The following is a 26,649-nucleotide window of genomic DNA, read 5'->3' on the forward strand; positions in this document are numbered from 1 at the left end:
TGTTAACATTGACAACACTGTACCTTCTTTAATCTGGACATCCTAGATAAAATCGGCAAGATTTCGGATTTCCTTATATAGTAAAACCTGTTTAGTCCGGAACCTGTTAATTCCGGACAAGTATTGTTTTGAATGTTTATATGTATAAAAAGAGACATGTCAAAGTACCTGATTCGTTAATCAGGACATCTGTTAATTGAGGTTGAGGTGAGAACTGCAAAATCGGGATTAACGGGTTTCACAAAATAGACAAAGCTATCTGGTCCCAAAGTCCATTCCGATTAAGGGATCTCCGCATTAAAAAAGTGAACGTTGTTTTTAAGAGCTTATCTTTATTGTCAGGTCTCGACAAGACTATCAACACACTCAAGGCCCGCGGCATCCGAGTCTTCGTGTACGTCAACCCGAACCTCAATGCTAATGGAACGTTGTTCAAGCAAGCAGACGCTAAGGGCTACTTTATCCAGAACAAGGAGGGAAAGACGCTGGTGCAGAACTTCGGGGAGTTCTTCTGTGGCACCATAGACCTGACAAACCCTGCAGCCTTCCAGTGGTACAAGAACGGTGCGTATCCCTAGCAACGCCCTTCAATCAGAGCTGCTTCGTTCGGGGTCTTGGAGACTGTTAAAATTGTTGTAAATAGTTAGCTTGCGTCTGGATTGATTGATTGACTGGTTGGTTGGCTGGCTGGCTGGCTGGCTGGCTGGTTGGTTGGTTGGTTGGTTGGTTGATTGGTTGGTTGGTTGGTTGGTTGGTTGGTTGGTTGGTAAACATGCATATGTCTCATAGTAGTATTAATATATTGCATCAATGGCGCATGCGTACTCCCTGATTTACACAGCATACGCTGAAGGCTGTCATGCACTTGCAAAGTGATTTATGGACCATGTTCACTATTTACATACAATGTAGGGTTACGGCTGATTTTGGTGAATCCAAAATGTTTGTCCAAAGACGCAGGGCGCAAAAGTATATCAGTTTGGTGAATGTATGGACATGCATCGGATCCTGGTAAGGCTGAGGGACAGAACTCTTACTTGTTCGGTACGTAAGTGTGTGAAACATGCTTACGGCTGTCGGGAGCAATGTACAGCTTACACTGAAACTTAGATACGTGCTGTCTGTTTCAGAGATACTGATCAAGAATGTGATAAACTTTGGGTTTGGTGGCTGGATGGCCGACTTCGGGGAGTACACCCCAGCGTATGCCACGTTACACAACGGCACAGCTACGATGCGGCACAACGAATGGCCTACCTTGTGGGCCCGAATGAACCGCGAGGCTCTACAGGAGACGGGCACTGAAGGCGATATTGTGTTCTTTATGAGGGCAGGATTCACAGGTACTGTTCCCCAAGATAGGCCAAGGGTTAGAATTTGTCTTCCGAAACCCATGCTTGTCCCAAGTGATGATCCGGGTTAGAATTTGTCTTCCGAAACCCATGCTTGTCCCCGTGAAGATCCGGGTTAGAATTGGTCTTCAGCAACCCATGCTTGTCCCAGAGAAGATCCGGGTTAGAATTGGTCTTCAGCAACCCATGCTTGTCCCGTGAAGATCCGGGTTAGAATAATTATTGGTCTTCAGTCCATCACTAACTGGATCTGGTGATCAGGCTCGCTGACTTGGTTGATGCATGTCATCGTATCCTAAATGAATCGATGCTCATGATGTCAGTCTCTGGATTGTCTGGTCCAGATTCACTTATTTACAGACCGCCGTCATATATATGGAGTGTTGCTTAGAGCGGCGTTAAACAACAAACAAACAAACAAAACTCAAGATAGAAGGTATTTTCGACGTCAAAACGTACATGTCTCCAAAAATAATATTATGCCACTCAAAAGAAGTAAAAGAATATCCGATTTTTTTCACATGCATATAGTTAAACTGTCATGGCATGATAGATTAACTGTAGTCAAATGAAAAGTGTTATTAAACATTTTTTGTAGTAGTTTATATACTGTGGGTTTTAATGTACTTTAGTACTGGTGAAACCCACATACACCGGTATAGTGCCGACAAACAATTATTATCAGGTACGTAATCTTTCTCACGTAAGTAATATACACCCAAGTATATATGTCATGCAAACTCATTTCCTCACGTTAATAATAATACCATCCAGACGTATATTTGTACCTACTTTTGAAGTGATGCAAAAGTATATTTAAACAAAAGCAAATTTGTTCCGATTGGCAATATGACTCACGTGTATATTATATTTGACCAACATGTTATTGGCTGTTTTATCAAATCTATTTTAGTAACAGTCTGTCTAGATACGACGTAAATTTGAAGACAGATTGTTGGCTTTATTTGCCAGTTCGGTTGGTTTCGTTAGGCAGCGGATTCGGTTCCGGTTCCGAATACAGGTTCGCCCTGATTATGTTTCTAGGTTTGTCAGCACCAAAACCGTGCTCATGGGTTTCATACGTCTTGAATTTTGTCCCCGAAAATTCTTGAACAAATTTTTAAATAATTAATATGCTTTATACTGTTAAAAACGATTGCCTGCCACAAAAATGACATTGCTGCAAGGTGGATTTTAAGAAGAAAGAAATAATTGTTGTTTATGTTTATGTTTTTTGTTGTTGTTGTTGTTGTTGTTGTTGTTGTTATTATTATTATTATTATTATTATTATTATTATTATTATTATTGCGGTTTAGGAACAGGGAACTACAGCGTCATGATGTGGGCTGGGGACCAGAACGTTGACTTCAGTTATGCAGATGGACTCGCCTCCACCATACCCGCTGCCCTATCGATGGGAATAACGTCACACGGACTCACCCATTTCGACATAGGGGGCTACACTACCTCACAGGCAATGGGACTGGTCCGGACTGAGGAGAGGTTGCTGCGAGGGGCAGAACATGCAGTGTTTGGGCCCATGTTCCGAACTCACGAAGGTAGCACCAAACACTATTTTATTAGGGGGTAATTGTGTCCTGGTATTGGGGTAGTTGTTACTCTCATACTTGCACTATTTCCAGGATCCGTAGAGTTAAATTGAATCTGTCCTGAAAGTTGCAATGCCTCCTATGCGGAAATCACACAATCATGAAACGACTGAAATCGACCGATTCGTGAAGAATATCAAGTCATCAGATATAAAGTATGTTCATTTTCCCTTTCTCTTTCCATTTTTTTCGATTTTGTTTAGGTAACCAACCAACTGCCAATGTTCAGTTCTACACCAACAAGTGGATTACTCTCAAGATAGCCCGTCTCTGTCAAATGTTCACCCTGTTGAAAAACTACAGCAAAAGTGTTGTCCGCGTGACGTCACAGACAGGAATCCCTGCTCAGCGCCCTCTATTCTTAAACTACGAAGATGACGTAATGACGTATGACGTCACTTACCAGTACATGTACGGAGATGACCTTTTAGTCGCGCCAGTATTTTTAGCCAATCAAACAACGTGGGACGTCTATCTGCCGAATGACCCAAGTTCCACATGGCTCTTCCTTTGGTCTGGCAAGGAATACCCTGGATCACAAACGGTCAAGGTCGACGCCCCGGTAGGTCAGCCCCCTGTGTTTTATAGGAAGATATCCCCATATGCTTCTGTCTTCCAGCGGATGGGGAACCTCTCTCTAGTGGTGACCCCATCCACCCCTAAACCTACTGGCCACCCGAGTCACACGACCACCCACACAACGTGCTCGGCGGGATTCATTACATTTTCATTCCTGTTAGGACTTTTGTCTTTGTTCTTTGCCCTTAAAGCTCTGTTTTGAAGATGCCCATTAGGGGAAAATAGTTGATACATGCGTTGACCCTTTGAGGACGTGCAGATGCAATATAATCATGATCATATTGACTAGTCAGGAACGTCTGGTTGTGGGGTCGAATCTTAAATATGACCCTCTTATGTTTCTTTGTTTGTGAGCACCATACCGGCGCTACTTTTTTTTGTGTCAAAGTTTTTATAATTTTTAAAATTATATTTTAGCATTTTTGTTAGTTTTCTTAGAGAAAGGACATTTTTACGTTGTTGCGTCAAGACATAATCCTTTCAGATGGAAGCAAAAGGGTTTGTTCATTATATCCAGAGAACAATCATATTATGATGCAACGCCCAAGACAAAATACAAACAATCAGTATTTTGTATTTATGCTATATATGATATTGCTGAAAAGATCGAGCATGTACACCAATAAAGAATACGTTAATAGTCCGGAACCCGTTTACCCGGAATTTCCACATTCCGGATACTTCCGATAGGAACGCATCCTTGGATACAAAGGGTAAAGCCCTGTACCACTGATTCGTTCATCCGGATCATTCGATGTGTGTGTATGTATGTATGTATGTATGTATGTATGTATGTATGTATGTATGTATGTATATACGGAGTAATTGGCTGGGAATGGTATCGTTAGGGTTAGTGGTACTTAACTGTACTTAATGTAGCAGTATTCTGTTTTCCTGATTGAGCTCTGTCTCATTTAATGATTATTCGCGCATGTGTATCGTTATTGAGAGAGCTAGAGGGACTACCATATGACGATGAGGGAAAGCGAGGTACCGTGCTTGAATCTGTATGTACATTGATATCAAGGTCATTTGAACGGCTTCGTTCTCATTGACATCACTTTTCAGGAAAGGGGGGATATTAATCTATGTATTCGCATACATATATACAGTGATCCCCCCAAAAGGAGCTCCAGGAATGAGGGATTTCCTTATTAATGATGTGATTGGAGAAACGAATAAAAACACAATCCTAACTTTCACACTTTAACATAGACTTACGACCTAGCGCTAAGACGATCGTAACTTTCACACTTTAAAATAGACTTACGAACAAGCGCTAAGATCACTTTGTGGAACATGGCTCTGGACGTAGAACGTAAACGGGACTGTTCTGCAAGTTTGCTGTCTGTTCCGTTATTTCTTTCCATCAGTATATTATGTAAATACACGAAAGAACAAAATCTAAGTAATCGCCCCATGCCTTTTATTTTTCATAAGATAACGCTATTACATTAAATGTGTGTTTTTGATTAACAAATGACACGAATGCTTTTAATTTTTTCAATATATGTACACAGAACACCACAAGACATCAATATTTAACATGGAAGCATGCTACACAGGGCAATGAATGTATAACCAATGTGAAGTAGTGTGTTTTAATTATCTAGTTGTTTTTTTTAGATAAAGAACAATAAATAAATTCAAGTGACCGTTTTAAAGTTATCGTGTTAATCTAAGTCCTGTACGAAAACAAGTTTGATTTCGTATTTCTAACCAACCCAATCCAACGTGTGTCAATCTCCATGCCCTGAGGTGGTTCATGGACAGAAACTTCAGGCAATGGTCACAAATATATTGCAGACAGTTTCTATCGTCCTTGCTTCACTGGCTTATGTACACTACGTTCCTCTCTAACCCATGAATACACACAACCGTCTTGCAGTGTGTCTAAATTTTTAACCAACCAATCAACCGACTGGATGCAGACCAGATCAAACCATTCGTGACCAAATCGTGTTATTCCGGGACAAGCCGAATAGCAGTTACGGAAAGGGGCGAGGGGTGACGAATGCAGATCAAACCAGCGTGTATTCCTGACAACATTCATACACGGAGTAGCGCTCATTTGACATCCGCACAAGGCCTATCATTCTATTGCTTGACTTGAAATAGGTGTGTGTGACCACTGCACCTCAAATCGGTCGTGTGTATTGACAGGCGTTGAAGGATCGTCGTGTATACAAGTCCGTGAAGTATTGATTATCCCGTTCTAAAGAAACTGTTGTTCCCTGTGCCGACATTACACAGTCCTTGGGGGTTGGACTGGATTGCCCCAGGTTGGGCGGGGTCCCATCAGAGGGCCGGGAGCGTTGGTCTTAATTTCGAAGTCAGTGGCGGAGAGTTGGAACGGGTTATCAAACATGCATATGATTCTCCACAGATGAACAGGCATATACTGGCGGTTTATTATAACTGTCATGGTAGCGATGTGTTCGCCACGAATTCGGCTGACGGTTCGCTCGACTCTGTAATATGGCGGCATGGTGTTGATCTCGTTCTGGTAGGCGTAGTTCTCGAACATTGTCACGTGGGGAAGTGGGCGCCCCCTAGCGGCACATGTCACAGTCACCTGCAGCAACAAGTTCACAAATATGTTTTGGTATTTGAACATATACTAGTATACTATGTGACAACCTTTTCTGGTTGTGACGGAAACATATAAACGTTGTGTAGAACAATAGAACTGTTGTTTAACGCCGCAGTCAGCAATATTCAAACGATATCATGGCGGCCTGTAAATAATTAGGTCTTGATCAGCAAAGCAGTGAATAAATTCAATAGAAACTATCCACTATAGGGAAGAATGACTCGGGGGGACTCGCTATGTGGGGTAAGGCCGAGGTGACGCGGGTGTCATACCGTCCACTATTGTACATCATTAGGCAACCATTTTGGCGCTCTCTGTCAAATCTATATGTGTGTGCGTGAATACTTGTATAATGTACCGGTGGCCCCATTAGGGAATAAACAACACCAACATCAACATACGTTTGTCGCCTTGGTATGGGAAGGTTGATTACAAACCCAAGGATCATTATCAAACCCAATCTGGGAATCGAACCTACGAAAAGCAGAGCCTGGCACAACTATGAGACGGAACTATGATCAACGCGTTGTGGCGTTCAGCTTAATGTGGGATGAAAGTCCGAAGTGATGCAAGTTCAGTGGTACTTACCGACTCTTGTCCGTACACGACGCCGGAAGAGCTGTTGACGTACTCCACGGGCTCGCTGAGTAATAACGTCGTTCTCATCTCCGTGTGTTTGGTGCCGCTGAAGGCCACGCATACATACTCCCCCTCATCCTCCTCCATCATCTGTTTGATACCGTAGTGGTTGTAAAGCATGTACGGCTCGCGCACCTCCAACTTCGGCAGCTTCACCTCCATCAGGGACTTGTCAATCTGAACCTAGAACACGACGTCAGTGTGATGAACGCTGGAGTACATGTAGAGTAATTTATTATTCTGGTTGTGGGGGCTTTAAAATGTACTTCACAAGTTAATAGTCTTTGAAAGGCATTTAGAAGTGATGAAGGAGTAAGTATATACTCCGAAACGTTGTGTTCCTCATAATACAGAAGTTGACATCAATAACTCATCTTAACATATAAGGACCGCCTCCGTGGTCTAGTGGTAGAACGTCCGCCCGCAGAGCGGAAGGTCCGGGGTTCGATCCCCGGTCCCTTCATACCAAAAGACGTTAAAAGATGGTACTTGTTGTTAACCTGTCTGGCGCTCGGCATTAAAGGGCTTAAACAAGGACTGGTCAGCTCGGAGTCAGTATACTGTGTCTGAGTGGGGTATCCATGTTAAACTGCGGCATGATATTTCAGTGTGCTAGCACTATAAATCGGCATCAGTCCGGACTAGTACAAGCACACACACGTCGCTATATAAGCGCAATAATCTTGGACGCGACGTTAAACCCAATTTCAACTGACAACTTTATGGATGACAACTTCTTTTGTACTCTGTAACGACGTTTTAAAGGTGAATCTTGCAAACGCAGTAACGAAAAGGTCATCCATTTAGAAGAATACATAAGAGGAAGTGATCCATAAGGAAATGTCATGTATTTATGTTCTTCCAACTTCTAAATGCCTATCAAAGACTTTATTCAACCTTTTGATAGAGATAATCAGATATGTCATTCTATCTAAATATACACTTGACATTATGAGAATCGTTTTTGAGTATCATGGAAAGATAAAAATGTCCCTATCAAAATTGGAGAAGTTTAGCTTTTTACAGTCGTGTGTACCGTTTCCAAATGAGCTATATATACAAGAATATACATTATACATATACACATTAGTACTTGACATTAGACAGTAACAGAGTGAGTGAGTATGGTTTGGCGACACTATTAGAATTATTCCAGCAACATCAAGGTCATAAATGAGCTTCACACAATGTACCCATATGAGTGAGTGATGTTTTACGCCGCTTTTAGCAATATTCCAGCTATATCACGGCGGGGGACACCAGAAATGAGCTTCACCCAATGTACCCATGTCGGGAATCGAGCCCGGGTCTTCAGCGTGACGAGCGAACGATTTAACCACTCGGCTAGCCCGCCGCCCCTGAACCCATATGAGGAATCGAACCAGGGCCTTCGGCGTGATTAGACAACGCTTTAACCACTGGGCTAAACTATCACCCAGTCAGTGACAAAAAAGTAGGTTCATCATTGCTCCTTACGCATCCTGGCCACTGTTAACTATCATATAAGAACGTAATACAGTCATACCTCTTTCTCACTGTCTTTCTCAGGATTAACCATGTCAACACGGATTGCACAGAGTTATCTCCCTTTGTATATGTGGAGATGCTCCAAACAATATGGTCGTAACTAGTGAGCGAGTATGGTTTTATGCCGCGTTTAGCAATATTTCAGCAATGTTATGCTGCAGAACACCTGAAATTAGCTTCACACATTGTTCCCATGTGGAGAATTTAATCCAAGCGTTCGGTGTGCGGAGCCAACTCTTTAATTCTTAGTGGTACCATCGCCGCCATTTTTATCCTATTTCCATGCTTAGATAGATGAACCATTAAAGATAGCGGTACGAATATATAATAAATTGAAAATTATGAAATGGTTCATTTTGATTAACAGACGGGAATCATAGTATTATTCTTGTGATAGAGAAACGAATATTAATACCCCTCGATTTTGAGGTCTTCGATTTACCTTGTACAATCGGATGCGTTCTGGGACAACACCAACAGCGTGGCAGGCTATAGAACAAGTCTGGTTGGAGATGCAGGGCTTGAGAGGCGGGTCACGGCGTACAAAGGCGATGAAGCCTTTCGGGAAGGGGTCGAATCTGTCTGAGCGATGAACAAATACATATCTCATCTCTGTGAGCCCAGTGAGGACTGAATCCCGCTCTGTAGCCGTGTAATATTTAGAGAAGATGAGGATGCCATCATAGTCCCCTTTGTCCGTCATCAGTTCATAGGTAATCTTTAGTTCAGACCCTATGTCGTTCTTCTTCAGGGTTCTGATGGGCCCCACCCTGACCACGCCGCCTTGGATCTCTCTCCACTGGGGGTACTCCTCTATGACTGGGGGTGAGGCGGTAGTGTTGGCCATCCAGAAGCTCCACTGGTAATCATTGGGGGAGGTGAACCCGGGGTAGAACTTGGGAGAGGATACTGTTATCTGCATCGCCTTCTTCTTGAAGTAGTTGAAGCTGCCGTGGGGGCCGGTGTCGACGTCGAAGTTGGTGGGGCGGAGGACGACTTCGGCGGTTTTGTTGGGGTTTGGTCTGAAGCTGAGGACGAAGGTGACGTGGTCGACGATGACGGAGGCGACAATCTCCTTGGAAGGGTGGATACGGAGGGTGGTCTTCCCCATCCCGTTCCTGAAGACCTTGGTGATGATGCCTTCGTCGCTAATAGCTGTGAATTGGTAAAGTGAAGCCACTTTTAATGCATGCATATCACCAATAACTACTTGGATGAAGGGTTTTGAAGATGCTAGAATTCAACAAACTAATCAACTATTGTGAATATTGTGCATAGAGCTAAAGAAATATACTGTCACCGTTCATTTTTAAACAAGATGAAATTGGAATTTAAATATAAATGTCACTCTATTTATCAACTCTTTGAAAACATAATATTGATAATTGATCACTCCACGAATAAGGGAGCGGTAGGGTAGCACGTCACGCCGAATGCGCGGGTTCAATTCCCCACATGGGTACAGCACTCGGGGTAATATTGCGGCGTAAAACTATAGTCACTCACTCACTCAACACAGCAGAGGAGCATGCTCAAAGCATTATTTCCCTGATCAATGGATCAGTATTAACTCAAACTACCTTCTCAGCTCCATTTGGAGTAGATAAACCAAGATGTCGGTAAAACGCCAGATTAACATAACGTTTTCACCTTATCATTTCATTCCTCGGAGTGTTGTTGAGTGAACAGAAGCCAGATTTTAACACCTAAGGCAAAATAAACCTGAGTTTCAGCCTTGAGCTATATGACTCTCCTGTACGAGACACGAAGACACACGTTATGTCCGGTCACATATTGTCTTACAGTCGCCCTGTACATCACACCATGCCATAGATGATAGATCGCCACGAATGAGGCCACGCTGTTATTGTCACGTGACGGCTACTCGCACAACATCCTGATCCTACTGCTGGAGTCAAGTGTACTTGCCCTTTTTGTGTTTGTACAAATGAGTGAGTGAGTGATGCCAGAAGCCTCTTTTAGCAATACTCGAGTGATATTCCAGCGGAATGACACTACGAACTGGCTTCACCCCTTGCCTTCGGGGTTCACTCATACACCCAGGTTTGGCATCAGCCAGAAATTTACGAATATTTTGTATCTTTAATTTATTTATGTAACTTCTCTTCCGGTATGTCTACGACGTACTGGGGCCACGGGTGGCCAGTCGTCTAAAGCGCCGCGATTCGCACTGCAGAGTTGCGTCCCATGGGCACGCCAGAAACCTATGACTGTGGGTTCGAATCCCGGTTCTGTTTTGGAGTTTTTAGCCTGATAACGTTTTGATAACGCTTTGAGTTTTTTGTTCAAATCCAATTTTCAAGTGTACAATTACTTTTGCCATACAGTTTATATGCTAGTATCGCCTCAATGTATTACTAGGGCTGGTTGGTTGGGTGGTTCGTTTGTTGTTTAACGCCGCACTTGGCAATATTCCAGCTATATGACGGCGGTCTTTAATAATCAAGTCTGGACCAGACATTCCAATGATTGATATCATGAGCATCGATCCACGCAATTGGGATCGATGACATGCATCAACCAAGTCAGCGAGTCTGACCACCCGATCCCGTTAGTCACCTCTTACGACAAGCATAGTCGCTCTTTACGGCAAGCATGGGTTGTTGAAGACCTATTCTACCCCGGCCCTTCGCGGGTTGTATTACTAGGGACATGTAAGAGTGAATGTGTGAATGTGTTGTTCAATCCTCTATTATCCGGGGTATTATTCTTTAAGGACCCTGGACAACATTCGCCATGAAATATTCGTTTCGAAAGTGACGTCATCATCTGAATATGAGGGGGAAGCCACATTGTGTGTTTGTTGTTTATATCTGGCTGCAACACTTGAGAGATATGAAATAGCGGGTTGCAAAAACGATGCATAAAGGGGCATTTACACGGTACAACTAGTTGTATATACTTTTTTGCATGCAACACATTGCATCCTGTGAATATTCAAGTCGGACGTATGCAACTTGGTAGACGTGAATTGTACATGAGGTCGGTTAAAATGACTGATGTTACGGCGAGATGATGCAATGGTGAGTGAGTGAGTGTGGTTATACGCCGCTTTTAGCAATATTCCCGCAATATCACGGCGGGGAACTACTCGGCTCCTCCACCGCCCCTGGTGCTGCGGGGATGAAGTCAGTGTGATATTAATTGCTTCGGTGATGGAAAATGATGTCGTATGCTGCTAAGGCGATATTTATCCGAAGCATAAGGTTGCTATGGCGACGGTTAACTGAAATAATGCAATATGTCGATAAAAACGGATAAATATTACTATATGTTGCCATGGAAGTGAATCACTGAGGTACGTTATTATTGTTGACAAGGGCAGTATATTTCTACGAGGGAGGATACATTATGCAATAAATATTTGTTTGTTTGTTGTTTAACGCCGCATTCAGCAATATTCCAGCTATATGACGTCGGTCTGTGAATCACCGAGTCTGGCCCAGACAAGCCAGTGATTGACAACATGAGTATCGATCTACGCAATTGGGATACCATGATATGCACAAACCAAGTCAGCGATACTGACCACCGGATCCAATTAGTCGCTTCTTAGTGCAAGCATGGGTTGCTGAAGACCAATACAACCCTGATCCTCACGGTTTAAAACGTATTTCAAAACAAGTATACATGTATTAGGCTGCTAACAACTGCAAGAGATGGTTCTGGCAGACAGGAGTTAGATAGAGACACGTGCAATATAACGATGCAAGGAGGCGCCAGCTCGCAGAGCTCTACATCACCTGCCATCATGAACATACAGGCGACCTTTGATATCGTGAACATTGACATACTGGGCCCCGTTCCACAAAGCAATTGTAGTGCTACGACTGTCGTAAGTCTATGTTAAAGAATGGGAGTTACGATCATCTTAGCGCTACGATCGCTTTGTGGAACAGGGCCCTGGGCTCTGGGACCTGTTTCCAAAAAGCGATATGAGTGCTAAGACGATCGTAACCCCAATACGTTAGACGTACGACAGTCGTAGCGCTACTGAGATCGCTTTTTAAAACAGCGCCCTGACTGTCAGCTCAATGCTATCTTTCAGTGCCCAAAGCTGTCGAGTATTGCTTGGATCTTTCCGTTCTGATATAACCTGGGTCGACTGTATGTTCACAATGCACACTACGCAAACTCCCCACCAAGAATACCCGGAGAGTGCACTGCTATGTCCATAATTCCGGGTCAGTCGATGAAACATTCCGTGATTACAAAGAAAATTTCTGCATTCACTCTTGTCAGCGGAATGACAATAGTTTTGTAAAATGTTGAACAGAATTCTTCAATTCTGCTTGAAATGGATATTAAATAAATTTTAAAACCAAAATGAAACGGAATAATTAGCGATTTAAAATTCGATTTTTGCATCGGGATGTTAAGATTGATATATTAAAGCGTATTGTCCAAAGCAAAAACATAAATGTCTTATTCAATGTTAAACGGTAAAAAATGTCATCAGCGGATTAGTAGATCCCGTGGCTTGCATTATTTGCCAAAATGGTCCGGAATTCTTCAAGGATGGGTGCATTTGATTGAGATCTTTTACCCGTGATAGAAGCCTTAACGGCCTCCAACACACACATGCAAAGTTACGGGGGGGAAAGACCGCAATCTCAGGAGCGCACCGCCTAAGTGTGCACATATACCCCGGATACTCGAGGATGGGTAGTCCCAAGTATGTACAAACCGCCATCTAGCGAGCCCGGTGTGTCTTTGAGATTCGTTTGCGCTTTGCTGTTACCTATAGTTGGAAACAGAATTATTTTCATACAGTGTCGGCTGATGTTATGAACGTGCAAATTTGTCAGCACAATGGGTTTGCCATAATGGTGAATGTCTACGTCAGTTTCATGTTATGCTGACACACCGTGATACGACTGAAATACTATATAATGCGTCATTAACTGTTAATTCCTCATTCACTTAGCCCCCGTCTTAAAGTGGCACGTCGGGAGTTCTATTCCCGGCCGCGTCGTACCAAAAGACGTTAAAAGATGGTTCTTGATGTTACCCTTCCTCTAGTCCGAACTAGATACTGATGGCAGATCCACGTTGACATGACCAAATGCTCTATTGAGAGAATGTTTCTATAGAAACCATTCAGCATTCCGCCTATATTTCTGCAAGTTGCATTTGTTAAATATCAACAAGACATACTGGCTGATCACTTAATCCAGAACTTATAAGTGAGTGAGTGAATTGGGTTTAACGCCGCTTTTAACAATATTCCAGTTATATCACGGCGTGTCAGCTTAATGTGGGAGGAAAACCCGAAGCGATGCAGGTCTCAGACGTTTACCACTTCGGTGAGCACGGGTATGGTGCTGACAAACCTAGAAACATAATTGGGGCGAACCGGGATTCGAACCCACAATCATAGGTTTCTGGCGTGCCTAAGGGACGCAACTCGGCATAGCGAATCGCGGCCTTAGACGACTGGGCCACCCGTGCCCCCAACAAAGATAAGGGAAATCGGATGAGAGTGTTGGATTCAGTATCATGTTTCACTTATGAACATATATGTACATCCATCAATCGTGTTGGTTCTATTCACAATGGTTTCACGCTGCGCTTGTGTATATGGTCAGCCAGAGATAGGCAGTGTTAGAAACATCGTAAATGAAAAACATTATATCCTCCAAACCAAATAAAAAACGTATTAGACCATACCAGGTTTCAGAATGGCGTTTAGTTTATGCAAGGTACGAATTAGGCAAAAAGCTTTATAAATGAAATACAGAATGCCATAGTTTTCAAAGCGTCACCTACCTGCAGGTTCTGTATTAACTCTCCAGATAACTCGTGGTTCCTTAATGGCTTTGTATTCAATTGTGTAAGTGGCGCTATCCTTGGCAGCGTTGACCTCGACCTTTGCCTTGGTGGGTTGAAGGTCGACTGGGTGTACATATCCATTAGGCCCAGTCTAAAACATACACAACATGTCAGCCACCTCAATATCTAAGATCGCATTCCATAGCTCATGATGTCAATCACTATATTCTTTGATACAATTTATATTACCGTATTCGACGTAATAAGCGCACAGGGCGCTCTCAAAGTTAGAATAAGGGGGCCTTATTAGAATATTATTTCGGTGAAAACAGAGTTGAAAGATCGTAAATTTCGTGGTTTATGTTCACAGCCTGAAATGTTTATATACGACAAATATATTTTTTCAGTATTTAATTTCCATAATTAAGGATGCATATAGCACACGTATTATACACGAATAAATAAGTCTTGTGTACATTCAATCGGAACGGGTGCTAATTGGGATTGTTCACTAGCCAATATATTAGCAAATATCGCCGTAGGCGCTTATTAGAGCGGGGCGTTTATTACGTCGAATACGGTATTTACAGACCGCCGTCATGTAGCTAGAATATTGCTGGGTGCAGGGTTAAAACACAAAAAAAACAATCTAGAAATACTTACTGATTTTAATGCCGTCCACAGTTTGTTAATTTCATGTTCAACATATGTCTGAAAGTTGTTGAATCTGTCGAGAAGTTGTTGTACTGTTGTAGTAAGTTCACCCTGAAACATAAACAACAACATAAACATGTGTCATATACTAGCATGCGCCACCATTGAGATTAGGTCGGGGAATGTTTCGGTACTAACAAATTAATAAATGAGCTCACCGAAACACTTTCATCGTTTGCTAACCCAAGGTCTCATAAACAGGATAAATCCTTCGATGTATTTAAACTAATGACATCGAGAGATATGTCCATTTCTCCCAAGGCACTTCAAGGCACGGATGGCCCAGATCCGCAATTTGCTGTGCAGAGTGGGTTCGAATCCCATGTTCTTCCTGATTAAGATCCTTTGTTCACCAGCATCTGACTCGTGCTCGTCGGTTTCACAAAAGCGCAAAATGTACAAGATTGTCAGCACTTTGAACTCTCCTCCCACATCAAGCCGACACGCCGTGATATAACCAAAATATTAAGACAACTCACTCACTCACTCACTCTCTCTCTCCACTAACCAGACCAGACAGAGGCTCACCACATATATCCATATGTCAAGAATGTATAAAATGAAAATATTTAACCATTTTTCAAATCTTAACGTGGGGGCATTAACCGCATCTTGAAGATGTATGTGTATGTATATTGAATGTTCAATCTTAAGTTGAATTGTTTGATAGGCATTACTTAGAAGTTGACGGATAAAAAAGTAGACACAATTTATGGATAACAAAGAAGTTGTTATCCAGATATTGTGTCTACTTTGGCAAGGGAGGTAACTGGAAACTTGACCGGGAAGATAGAGTGTTACAAATTGGTTCCGATGCATACAGTACATGTTCGCAAAATTGCTACTTGACACGGGAATATATTGTAAGCGGTGCTGAAGGTTTCTTTCATGTGTACGTCTGTCAATAAGGTTTGCTTTGCTTTGTTTGTTGTTTAACGCCGCTCTCAGCAATATTCTAGCAATATGACGGCGGTCTGTAAATAATCGAGTGTGGACCAGACAGTCCAGTGATTGACATCATGAGCATCGATCCACGCAATTGGGACCGATGACATGCATCAAAATGCAACCAAGTAAGCGAGCATGACCATCCGATCCCGTTAGTCGCCTCTTAAGACAAGCATTATCTCCTATTCTAACCGGGCGGTCGGGTAGCCTAGTGGTTAAAGCGTTAGCTCGTCACGCCGAATACCCGGGTTCGATTCCCGACATGGGTACAATGTGTGAAGCCCATTTCTGGTGTCCCCCGCCTTGATATTGCTGGAATATTGCTAAAAGCGGCGTAAAACCATACTCACTCACTCACTCACTCCTATTCTAACCAGGATCTTCACAGGTCCTGTCAATAAGGCAGACTTATTTCGACAGTAATATCAGGCCGCATTTGCGAATTGAGTGTTGTATAGGACTAGGAATTTGTTAAAAAGTATTAAGGTGGTTTGATTTTTTTGTAAGTTAAATATTCTAAGGCTTTTGTATTTTATATTAATTATTTAAAACTGACAATATTCAAAATATTTCAATTTCGTTCTTTAAGTAAAATTATTGCAACACAAAAGTCAAATGCAGAAAAAAACTAAATTTACGACATCATGGGCGCCTCTAACGACATTGTCAGATGAAAGCGTTACTCAAGTGGTTTTAAGGTACCCATTTCCATAAATGTGTCAGCATGGTATAGAAATCTAACTGATACACGGCAATTATATGAGAACGTGCCTCACTTGAAGTTCCGGGCCAACACTTGCAACAATTTACGACCATAAGCTGTCAAGGATCGTCGTGACTGAATCTTCGAGTGAGGCTGTTTAGTATACTTGTTGCAAGAGTAAGAAATATAGCTTTGCAACAAGTATATGCAACACGTATAGCAACCAATTCGCAAGGCAGGAACAATCTCACCTTAGACCATTATCAATACCTTAGGGTTCGGTAAGGAGATCCTGGCACTACTAAGGGACGCAACTTGGCAACGTGAAGTGAGACATTTTCAACCACTCGGCCTCAAGTCACGCTTCAATTTAACCTATATTATTAATGAAATAGGTGTAATTATATAATAGCGGCGTACAATCATACTCAGTCAGTCCTTTTATCCTCTTGTCAGACATATTTTGTGAAAACTAAGTTAAAGCAGGCTTACACTATTGATTCATTTGTTAAGACTGTCCTTAGAGCATTTATCGCCCTGTTAAAGAAATAGATCGGTAATTCAATCACCACATTTGACATGTTATAATACATTGTCTACATTTATTACTCATAGCATGAAACGAGCACACATCCATCACAACATAATCATCACTTGAAAGAAACCTCTTCACTATAATATACCCCAAGGAGTTATCACACCGAAGGCTTCACATAAATATTATTAAAAAATAATCCCTGATATTTTTGGAGGCTTTTGGGGTCATATTTTGATTAATACTTTACTTTTTAAAATTAATTTTTAATGATTCATTCTCTTTGCATACAGTTTGATTGAATACACGCGAACACGTGTAATATTCTGTTCAGTAACACGAAGTCGGCAATATTCCAGCTATATATCTAAGGCCTGTAAATAACCCAGTATTTGGGGTCACGATGACACACAAGTGACCATCTGATCCTCATTGTAACCAGCAAAGTGGTCCTGCATCACTTCGGGCTCTCCTCCCACATCCAGCTGACACGCGGAGATAAAACTGGACTACTGTTCAAAGCGGCGTTGAACCAAACTCACTCACCCACTCACTCGTGTAACAACCACGAAGCAGTGGGATAATTACAGGGTTCTACTGTAACATAATTACAGTAAACTACGGTTATAACGAACACGTTTATAACGAACTGACAGATATAACGAACCTATTTTTAGTCCCGGCCATTTGTTGTATATATGCTGTATATATGCTTATAACGAACTACGGTTATAACGAACCAAGATTAGTGGTCCCTTTGAGTTCGTTATAACCGTAGTTTACTGTACCATTATACCACTGTAATTGGAACACTCTCACACGCACTCGTCTATTTCCAAAATGAACATGGTTTCACGTCCTAAAATGATCAGTTTCCTGGTCCCGTGCACGAATAATATCAATTTATTTATTTTCATGTGATTGATGTTTCTTAATGAAATTAATAAATCAGAAAAAATACATTTGGGATAAGTCCTTTTTAAAGTCAACGCCTGACCAGGGTGACATCGTAATAAATTATTAAAATATTAAAGTTTAAATATGTTTTCAAGAAATTAGCAAAAATGCTGATATGATTTCAAAATAAATTCCTCTACACAATTTAAAACCAAAAAAAACAAAAAATTCCTATCTTTAATTCACCTGAATTGGTTAGTTTAGTTTAAACATATTTTTTCAGTTAAATCTACAACGGGATTTCCTGGCTCTCTCCCAAATGTGTGGTTTAATGCCGCTAAACCTTAATGTGTTTAAGTTTTGTAATTAATGTAACACTTTTTTGAAAACTTTACAATTATCTCGAGCTCTGATCGTGATATTCTGTGACACATTGTGCCAAAGACAAGACATAAAAAGATAAATAAAAAGATAGATGACGTCATTGTGTCACATTGGCGTAGAAATATATCGTATCGGTTTCATGAAAAAAACAATGACACAAATACCATTTCATAATCTTATCAACAACAAATTTCCAAGTTTATCAACATCTCATGCGGTTGTGTATTAATGCCTTAAATCTTAAATGAATGAATGACACCATGTCGTTGTGAATACTAAATAGTCACGAGCTTTTCGTGCACGCGGCCAGGTGTGTCATTTGATTGACAGATGAGGCACGACAGGCATGTCTGTTTCATCGAGAAAACCATAAGAAATATATATAAATCGGTTTCGTCACAACACTTGACAGATCGTTGACAGTTACATTAAGACGCACACAAACAACGTGAGGTAGTGCAGGTCAGCCGGTTTGAGCTTCGACAAAACGAGACAATTACTGCTTCTTCCGCAATTATATTAAAACACCACAGTGAAATATTACACAGAAATATGTCATTGTGAACATAAGGGTCAACAACTTACTTTGACGATGTAGTCTTGTTTCCGGGTTTTATGCATGGAATTCAAATTATCACCTCCCATAGAACTAACGATGTTAAAACACATTCATGGCTACTTATATAATAATTTTCTTATAATATTGACCCAGGGTATCAAAAACTATATAACCAGAAATTTCATTGAGAAAATTAATTAACAATAATTTTAAATTAGGAAATCTAAACAAAAGTAAGAATATCGAATTACAGTAAAATAGAATTATAAGACTAAAGTAAAGATGTTTCAAACAGTAGCGTAGCAACTATTTGGTATTCTAGGGTAGGGACTGGGAACATAGATTTATAATTTAAGGTATTATATAAAAGAAGGAGCCGGAAAAAAATTATCTATACATTATATTTCAGGAAGTCCAGCATGTCTGGCAAACTGATGTGTTTTGAAAAAAGATTCCTAGCAACCCTCCCCGTCTCCCAACCCCCACACCCCTATTATATAATGGTAGATCCCTAATGAATATTCATATCTCGCTCCTCCCTTCTACAGAGACGTGGTATACATTGTGAGCCAAACCTGTCATAGAGTAAAAACGGACTTTCTACAAACTAGTTTCATGTACTTTAGAATGTAAATTCCTTAATTTATTTTGTGGAAAGTAAAAGAAAATAGTGATTGAGTATGGTGTTTCACAATATTTACAGCAATGTCACGCCGGGGAACCAGAAGTAGGATTTACACATTACACACAGAGGGAATAGAACCCGGGGTTTCGGCGTGACGAGCGGACGCTTTAACCACAAGGCTATTCCACCGCCACAAAATTAACGAAGCATTCCATGTATTGATCAAAGTGTAATTCTCATCTATAGCCAACAGGTGTTTTATATCATATAACCCACACAGTTGCTATAAAACGTACGTTCAGTGAACTGCTTGAAGCATAACACATTTAGAGGTCGTGCGTACGTATAATTGAGTTCATGTTTTATCTAATAAAAAAAATGCAATTTTTTTTTTCAATGCCAAGTCATTGAGATCAATTAAGTCTACCATAGGGGCCATGTGACTGCACTTGCTGTTTATGTAGGTAGGTTTGCAAGTAAAGGATACTAAAATATTTTTTAGCACGACCTAAGGCTATGGATGATAGAGAGGATGATAGACAGATGGAGAAATAGCACTGAAAAATCGGCGAAAGCTTTTGGTTGGAATATGGCACCGGCTACGGTTGATTATTTACCAACTATCAATCAACGCTCCTTACTGACAACAGAGGGGGCACGGGTGGCCCAGTCGTCTAAGGCGCCGCGATTCGCTGTGCAGAGTTGCGTCCCCTGGACACGCCAGAAACCTATGATTGTGGGTTCGAATCCCGGTTCACCCCGATTATGTTTCTAGGTTTGTCAGCACCATACCCTTGCTCGTGGGTTTCACCGAAGTGGTAAACGTCTGAAACCTGCATCACTTCGGGCTTTCCTCCCACATTAAGCTGACACGCCGTGATATAACTGGAATACTGTTAAAAGCGGCGTTAAACCCAACTCACTCACTCACTACTGACACTTTCACCATTTTGTGGGCACAGGTAACAAAGATAAGAGAAATCGGATGAGAGTGTTGGATTTAGTGCCACTTTTAACAATATTTTAGTTAAACCACGGCATGTCCGGTTGATCTGGGCGGGGAGACACAAAGAGATGTGTGTCTTAAACGTTTACCAATTGGAAAACACCTCGTAACAAACTTAGAAACATCTGGTCGAATCGTTATTCGATCATTGGTTTCTGGCACGGCTAAGGGACGCAACTCGTCACTCAACGTAGTCGACTGGACACGGAAACAGTTAGAAGATACACAGTCTATATTGTGACCCGACTAGTGAAGCTGGAATATTGTTAACCTCAAACCGTGTGGATCCACATGGCACTGGTCAAGTTCCCCACAGGGGCAAGTGATGACGCGCGATATCACACGCAAAACATAAAAGCTTTCAGAGTTTCCTATAAATTGTGATGACAATGTATGTGACGTGTTAACATGGCATAACGTATTCGGATATATCACTGGAACGTGTTATGTAAATAGTGGAATACCACAGGAAATAATGGATCACGTTATTCTAGGCTCCTAGACAGAATATAATTATTTATTCAACCATTTCCCCGCTCCTGAAAATACAAATGTGCGCACTAACATGCTAGGGCATATAGATCGTTTTACAGGAGACTTAAACCTTCTAGAGACTCATACGGCAGAGTGGTTTGTATACTCCCCAGGGGTTTGAGAATTTAATTTGAGTGCACATTGATCCAAAGACTAAATAATAAAGCATTCCCTTGGTGAATAGAATCTTGCGCATTAGTAAATGGACTGGTTTTCTTTGTTTATTTGTTTGTTTGTTTGTTGTTTAACGCAGCACTCAGCAGTATGCCAGCTATATGACAGCGGTCTGTAAATAATGAAGTCTGGACCAGACAAACCAGTGATTGACATTATGAGCATCAATCCAAGCGATTGGGATACGATAACATGCATCAGCCAAGTCAGCGAGCCTGACCACCCGATACCATCAGTCGCCTCTTACGACAAGCATATTCGCCTTTTACGGCAAGCATGGGTCAACCCCGGACCTTCACGGGTAAAATGGACCAGTAGTAGTAGTAGTAGTAGTAGTAGTAGTAGTAGCCGTTGTTGTTGTTGTTGTTGTTTCCCATAAAATTTATTAATCATAATTTCATTTTTTGAAAAGTTTATACGAGTACAGTACCCTAACCCTTTGCTATACAAACTACTTTTAACTGTACACCAAAACCGTCACTAAGTAACACGTTATGTAGCCTATATTGCCACATTCTGTGTCACTAACATGTATTATGGTGGCTTCTTGAAGGTGGGGAGAGGTGAAATGGAGTATTACACGTTTATAGCCACGTGCATGCACGTGTGTGTGTGGCTGCTTGTACTAGTCCGGACTGATGCCGATTTATAGTGCAAGCCCAGTGAAATACTATGCCTCAGTTTAACATGAATACCCCACTCAAACACAGCATACCGACTCCGAGCCGACCAATCTTTGTTTTAGCCCCTTAATGCCGAGCGCCAGACAAGGTAACAACAATTACCATCTTTAAACATCTTTGGTGTGACGCGGCCGGGGATCGAACCCCGGACCTTCCGCTCTCCGGGCGGACGCTCTACCACTAGACCACGGAGGCGGTCGTACCTTCTTGAAAGAAATAGGGATCGAGAAAAAATCGGAAAGAGACAATAATGAATAATAACATCAAGAATAGTCCTAATTCAAACTACCATGTTAGATTTAGAATCATGATAACATATTCACTGTGTTCTCCTATGTAACTTAACTTAACATTAACTTAATGAGTGTTTTTGCCTACAAGCAAAAAAGAAACACCGGCATGTATTGTTCCAGGAATAGCCTGCCGCCCAGGTGATGATGCATCGACGACATGGCGAGGTTTGACACTGAACAGTCAGCAATGACCGCGACGTAATATTTCACGGACAGGGCACAGCAACCATACACGGAGATGGCCCGGAATGGAAGGATATTTCACTTGAATGTTTGTAACTATTCACCTTAATGTACTCAAAGACTATTCATCGACAGTAAACTTTCTTCGCCAAATTCGGGTTTATAAACTGTAGGTTTTTCGGTGTGTTTTTTTATCATACTCTTATTGTATGCCAAAAATGGTTATGGTTGCGAATATGATTTTGTATGAAATCTGAAATTCCAATCTTTTTAATTAAGTCAAACAATAGATGCAAAAGAAAATATAAACTAGAATTCTGCATCAATTTGATTATTTGTTTTTTCAGTCTGTGTTTAGATATGGAGAACGGAAGGGTAGTTTCGGCAATCTCGACCCCGTCTCTACTTAATCATAACAGCGTTTATGTTTCCATCGCAAACAACCCAGTGAAGATCAGGGATAGGTCTTCAGAAACCCATGCTTGCCGTAAAAGGCGACTATCCTTGTCGTAAGAGGCGACAAACGGGATCGGGTGGTCAGGCTCGCTGACTTGGTTGATGCATGTCATTGATCCAAATTGCGTGGATCGATGCTCATGATGTCAATCACTGGACTGACTGCTCCAGACACGATTATTTACAGACCGCTGACATAAAACTGGAATATTGCTGAGTGCGGCGTTAAACAACAAACACAAACAAACCCATCAGTATTGACTAAACAACAAACAAACAAAACAAACAAACATAACAAGCAACCAGTTGACCCATATAGATGATAATATATAGACTCTGACGTCTTCTCCTATGTAATACCCTAAAAATCCCTGCGATGATATTCACAACGCTGTGGTGTAACTAGCCAAGCCATATATATTTCCGCCTCACAATAAAACTGTCATGTAAAATAATGTGCTCCACCTTGGGACAAAACTTGCCGTCTTCTACTTGGGCCCCGGCAGGTCGGAGTATGGGCCGGGCTGAAGGGAGCTATAATTGTCAGACTGCTGAGCATAAGGGCCTCGCAGTGTTGACATTGTCGGAAATATATCATGACTGAGGGGAAAAGAGAGGACCATAATTCGGATAATTTAGTAATGGTGAATCTGCTTTTAACTGTGTTTCAGTTACATGTATATCGCGTGGTGTTAGCTTGGTGTGTGTGTGTGTGTGTGTGTGGGGGGGGGGGGGGGGGGGGGGGGTGTGTGTGGGGGGGGGGGGGGGGGGGGTGCTACAGCTGTTGCTGTAACAATGGTAGTTAGAATATGAAGACGTAGTAAATTCATTTGTCATGAAATAGTAGTTACTGTAGCAATAGCAGTAGTATTTGTTTGTTTGTTTGTTTGTTGTTTAACGCCACACTCAGGAAAATTCCAGCAGTGGTAGCAGTGGTGTTGAAGTGGGAGCAACAGTAGTGGAAGCAGCAGAAGTAGTAGCAGTAGTAGTAGTAGTAGTAGTAGTAGTAGTAGCAGTAGTAGTAGTAGTAGTAGTAGTAGAGAGAGAGAGATTCTTTATTTCCTCCAGATGCCATTCCGAAGATTACAATGAAAATATATTCAATTACACGCAGTTAACACAATAAAAAAAGGCATAACATATTTACAATTACACACAGTTTATCAAATTCAGATACCTAAATGATGAAAGATTTTCACTAGAAGATATATATCAAAAGATGCCTTAGTTTGTACAGATACGAGGAGAACTGAAGTATAATAGTTTCCCAGGTGTGTTGATCCAGATTGTGAGTAAATTTTGTTTCAGCCCCAATTAAAACTGATAACATATCTGTTTCATCTTGCATTTCAAAATCAACATATTTTTGAACGTCAAGTACGTCAATGTGAGAAGAGAAAAACGCATTTCTTTCTGATATCAGCGCTTCACAATGTAAAATAACGTGGCTGTCATAGTCAAAAGCAGCAGCAGTAATAGTAGTAGTAGCGGCAGTAGTAGAAGTATAAGTAGCAGCAGTAGTAGTAGCAGTAGTAGTAGCAGTAGTAGTAGCAGCAGTAGTTGTAGTCATTGTAATAAAATGAACAGTGATGAACACAGAGATAGTCCACTTCAACTACCTATCGTCCTACAAGTCCTACGATACAGTGGCAACACGTGGAGCAGCAGTGTAGGAAGAGGGCATATGTAACAGACAGGTACGCACAGCTTACGATGCCGAAACATCCGAGCACATCCAAGCACAATCTGCCCCCTGGTACATTGGGGGCACAACTAGGAGTCTCCCTTCCCTACGGACATAGCCTGGCGCTAAGTCACCGTGTATGATTACAATGCTGACAGATATTAATCGTGGTATTACATTCAGCCGACCATACACAACATGCCGTCAAGTTTATGGCTCGTCGTGACCAAACATCATCCACGCACAACCTGGGGGACAACAACGATTCTGTCTACGTCGTGTGATCATACAGTGTCACTCTGTTACTTTGAAACTAGACTGACGGAACTTAATAAAGTGACGTAGTTAATTTAAATGTTTAGTGTATGTCAGGTCATAGGGCCACATACACGAAGGACATTCTATACAGTGTAGCATAATGTTACAAATAGATTCACATACTCCCTTGAAGAACATTTTTGCTTTTGAATAAAAGCGACAAAACCCTTTCCATATTCAATAGAAATCTGTGCTAAAAGCAGACATACTTGAAATATTATGACAGCCTTTAAACTTCATTTTTGGTTGCTATTAAATTGTTGCACTTAAGGTTGAGTTATTCTTATGTATTGCTATCGAATATCTTCTAAGGATAGACATATAAAGAAGAAATGATACAGATCTTTGATGGTTAGGTAACAATATGCACATGCTTATTGTTTGGTGTCTCTGAAGATTTTCCAATTTACTCGTCTCGACATGGCTGAAATATTGCCGATGTGACGTTAAATATTAACTCACTCACTCACTTTCCTATTATATAGGATTATTAGTATATAGCAGAAAGGCAGGAGTTATTTAACCGCTGAAGATCAATCTTAAGGAATGACACGTGTACGGGTGTATGGCGACGCATGTGCGCATCGTAAATCTCGTTTCGCCAAAGACGTCTCTGTATTTGTGAAATAGTCATATTTAAGATGACATGTTTAACCCCTCGGATGTTTCACCCGGTAAGTATTAGTCATTTTTCCTTTTACCAGAAACTGTGGGTATTAGACGTGTCACCTGAAGACCTAACAGCGATACGGGCCGTCGTTCTGATTGTACCCTGAAGCGCCCATTCTCCCCAACCTTAAAGCTGTTGTTCCGCTTTAAGCTTATCTTTTTCAAGTGAGAAGATTTTGTTGACTTACAAAAACAGTTTTTCCCCTCCGTTTTGAATGTGTAGAACAAGGGAAAAGAGGAGCTACTGGCACGAGACTTAATCGTATGCGGAAAATAGTAACTGATCCGAACCTTTGAGGACGTTATCAGAAATTTATCATATGTAATCACAAAACGTCTTGGTGTTAAGCTGTAACTGTGGGTTATGAATTACGAATCATATTCGGCACAAGGTTTTTATAACCAATGTGCTAGAATACGGAATACAATTTCCTGTTGTTAATACGTGTGTTTGATGTGTGTAAATTGGTATGTACAGGATGTTACACTGCCATTAGTGGGTACCAGGTAGAATCGGGACAACGAGAACATAGCAGATCTAGAACGTAAACTAACGCAGTCCTTGCTGTTAAAATAATAACGCAAGATCAATCATAGTCTCCACATCAACCACACGCGAAATATATTCTTTCATTCTTTCTATCTTTTCATTATACACAAAACTGATTTTTATGATAATGTCAAGTGTATATATATAGAATATCATATCTGATCCGTATTAAACGTTGTGTAGCATATATTGATATTAATTTAAACAGCACCTTGTTGTTTTTGTAAAAAAAACTGATTTTTATGATAATGTCAAGTGTATATATATAGAATATCATATCTGATCCGTATTAAACGTTGTGTAGCATATATTATATTAATTTAAACAGCACCTTGTTGTTTTTGTACAAAGGTACAAAGAAACCTTATCTTCCTGTTCATTTCATCCAAGATTTTGTTTTTAAAAAATTGGTCAACGACGAACCAGCGGTCCACAAAGCTGAAACATGAATGCAACATTAAGACAGGACTTACCAGAGTGGGCTGTGCGGGTGCTTGGCCATTGCAGGACAGTAAGCAGAACGAAAGAATCCATACAAGCAAAAACATTGACGCGGGTGGAAGAAGAGATTTTGATGAGCCCGCCATGGTTTGTGGATCTTGCCGAACTGAGGAGGAGGGAGTTTTAACACAGTTACACC

At 41.2% G+C, this 26,649-nt stretch overlaps 2 protein-coding genes across 3 annotated transcripts in view; one reads left to right on the forward strand and one right to left on the reverse strand.

Annotated features, from left to right (window-relative positions):
* Positions 1–5,167, forward strand: part of LOC124121820 (sulfoquinovosidase-like) — a 30,827-nt gene extending 25,660 nt beyond the window's left edge. Inside the window, exons 8-11 of the mRNA XM_048396968.1 lie at positions 343–564; positions 1,131–1,343; positions 2,670–2,912; positions 3,167–5,167. Of these exons, the coding sequence (XP_048252925.1) occupies positions 343–564; positions 1,131–1,343; positions 2,670–2,912; positions 3,167–3,744 (1,256 nt within the window). The 3' untranslated portion in view covers positions 3,745–5,167. The remainder of the gene's footprint in view (positions 1–342; positions 565–1,130; positions 1,344–2,669; positions 2,913–3,166) is intronic.
* On the reverse strand, positions 4,948–26,649 carry LOC124121867. 2 transcript variants are annotated; one of them, XM_046484948.2, is made up of 7 exons: positions 26,483–26,649; positions 14,758–14,859; positions 14,092–14,245; positions 13,010–13,063; positions 8,744–9,456; positions 6,724–6,957; positions 4,948–6,117 (listed from the first exon to the last, which is right to left on the reverse strand). In XM_046484948.2, the coding sequence occupies exons 1-7, from the start codon at positions 26,594–26,596 to the stop codon at positions 5,788–5,790; spliced, it is 1,701 nt and encodes a 566-aa protein (XP_046340904.1). In that variant the 5' UTR covers positions 26,597–26,649; the 3' UTR covers positions 4,948–5,787. The 2 variants fall into 2 exon arrangements, with proteins under 2 accessions (XP_046340904.1, XP_046340912.1); XM_046484956.2 differs by lacking the exon at positions 13,010–13,063 and having other exon boundaries at positions 26,483–26,644.

The sequence above is a fragment of the Haliotis rufescens genome, unplaced genomic scaffold (genome assembly GCF_023055435.1).
Source record: "Haliotis rufescens isolate VD_foot unplaced genomic scaffold, xgHalRufe1.0.p SCAF_16, whole genome shotgun sequence".
Lineage (NCBI taxonomy): Eukaryota > Metazoa > Mollusca > Gastropoda > Lepetellida > Haliotidae > Haliotis > Haliotis rufescens.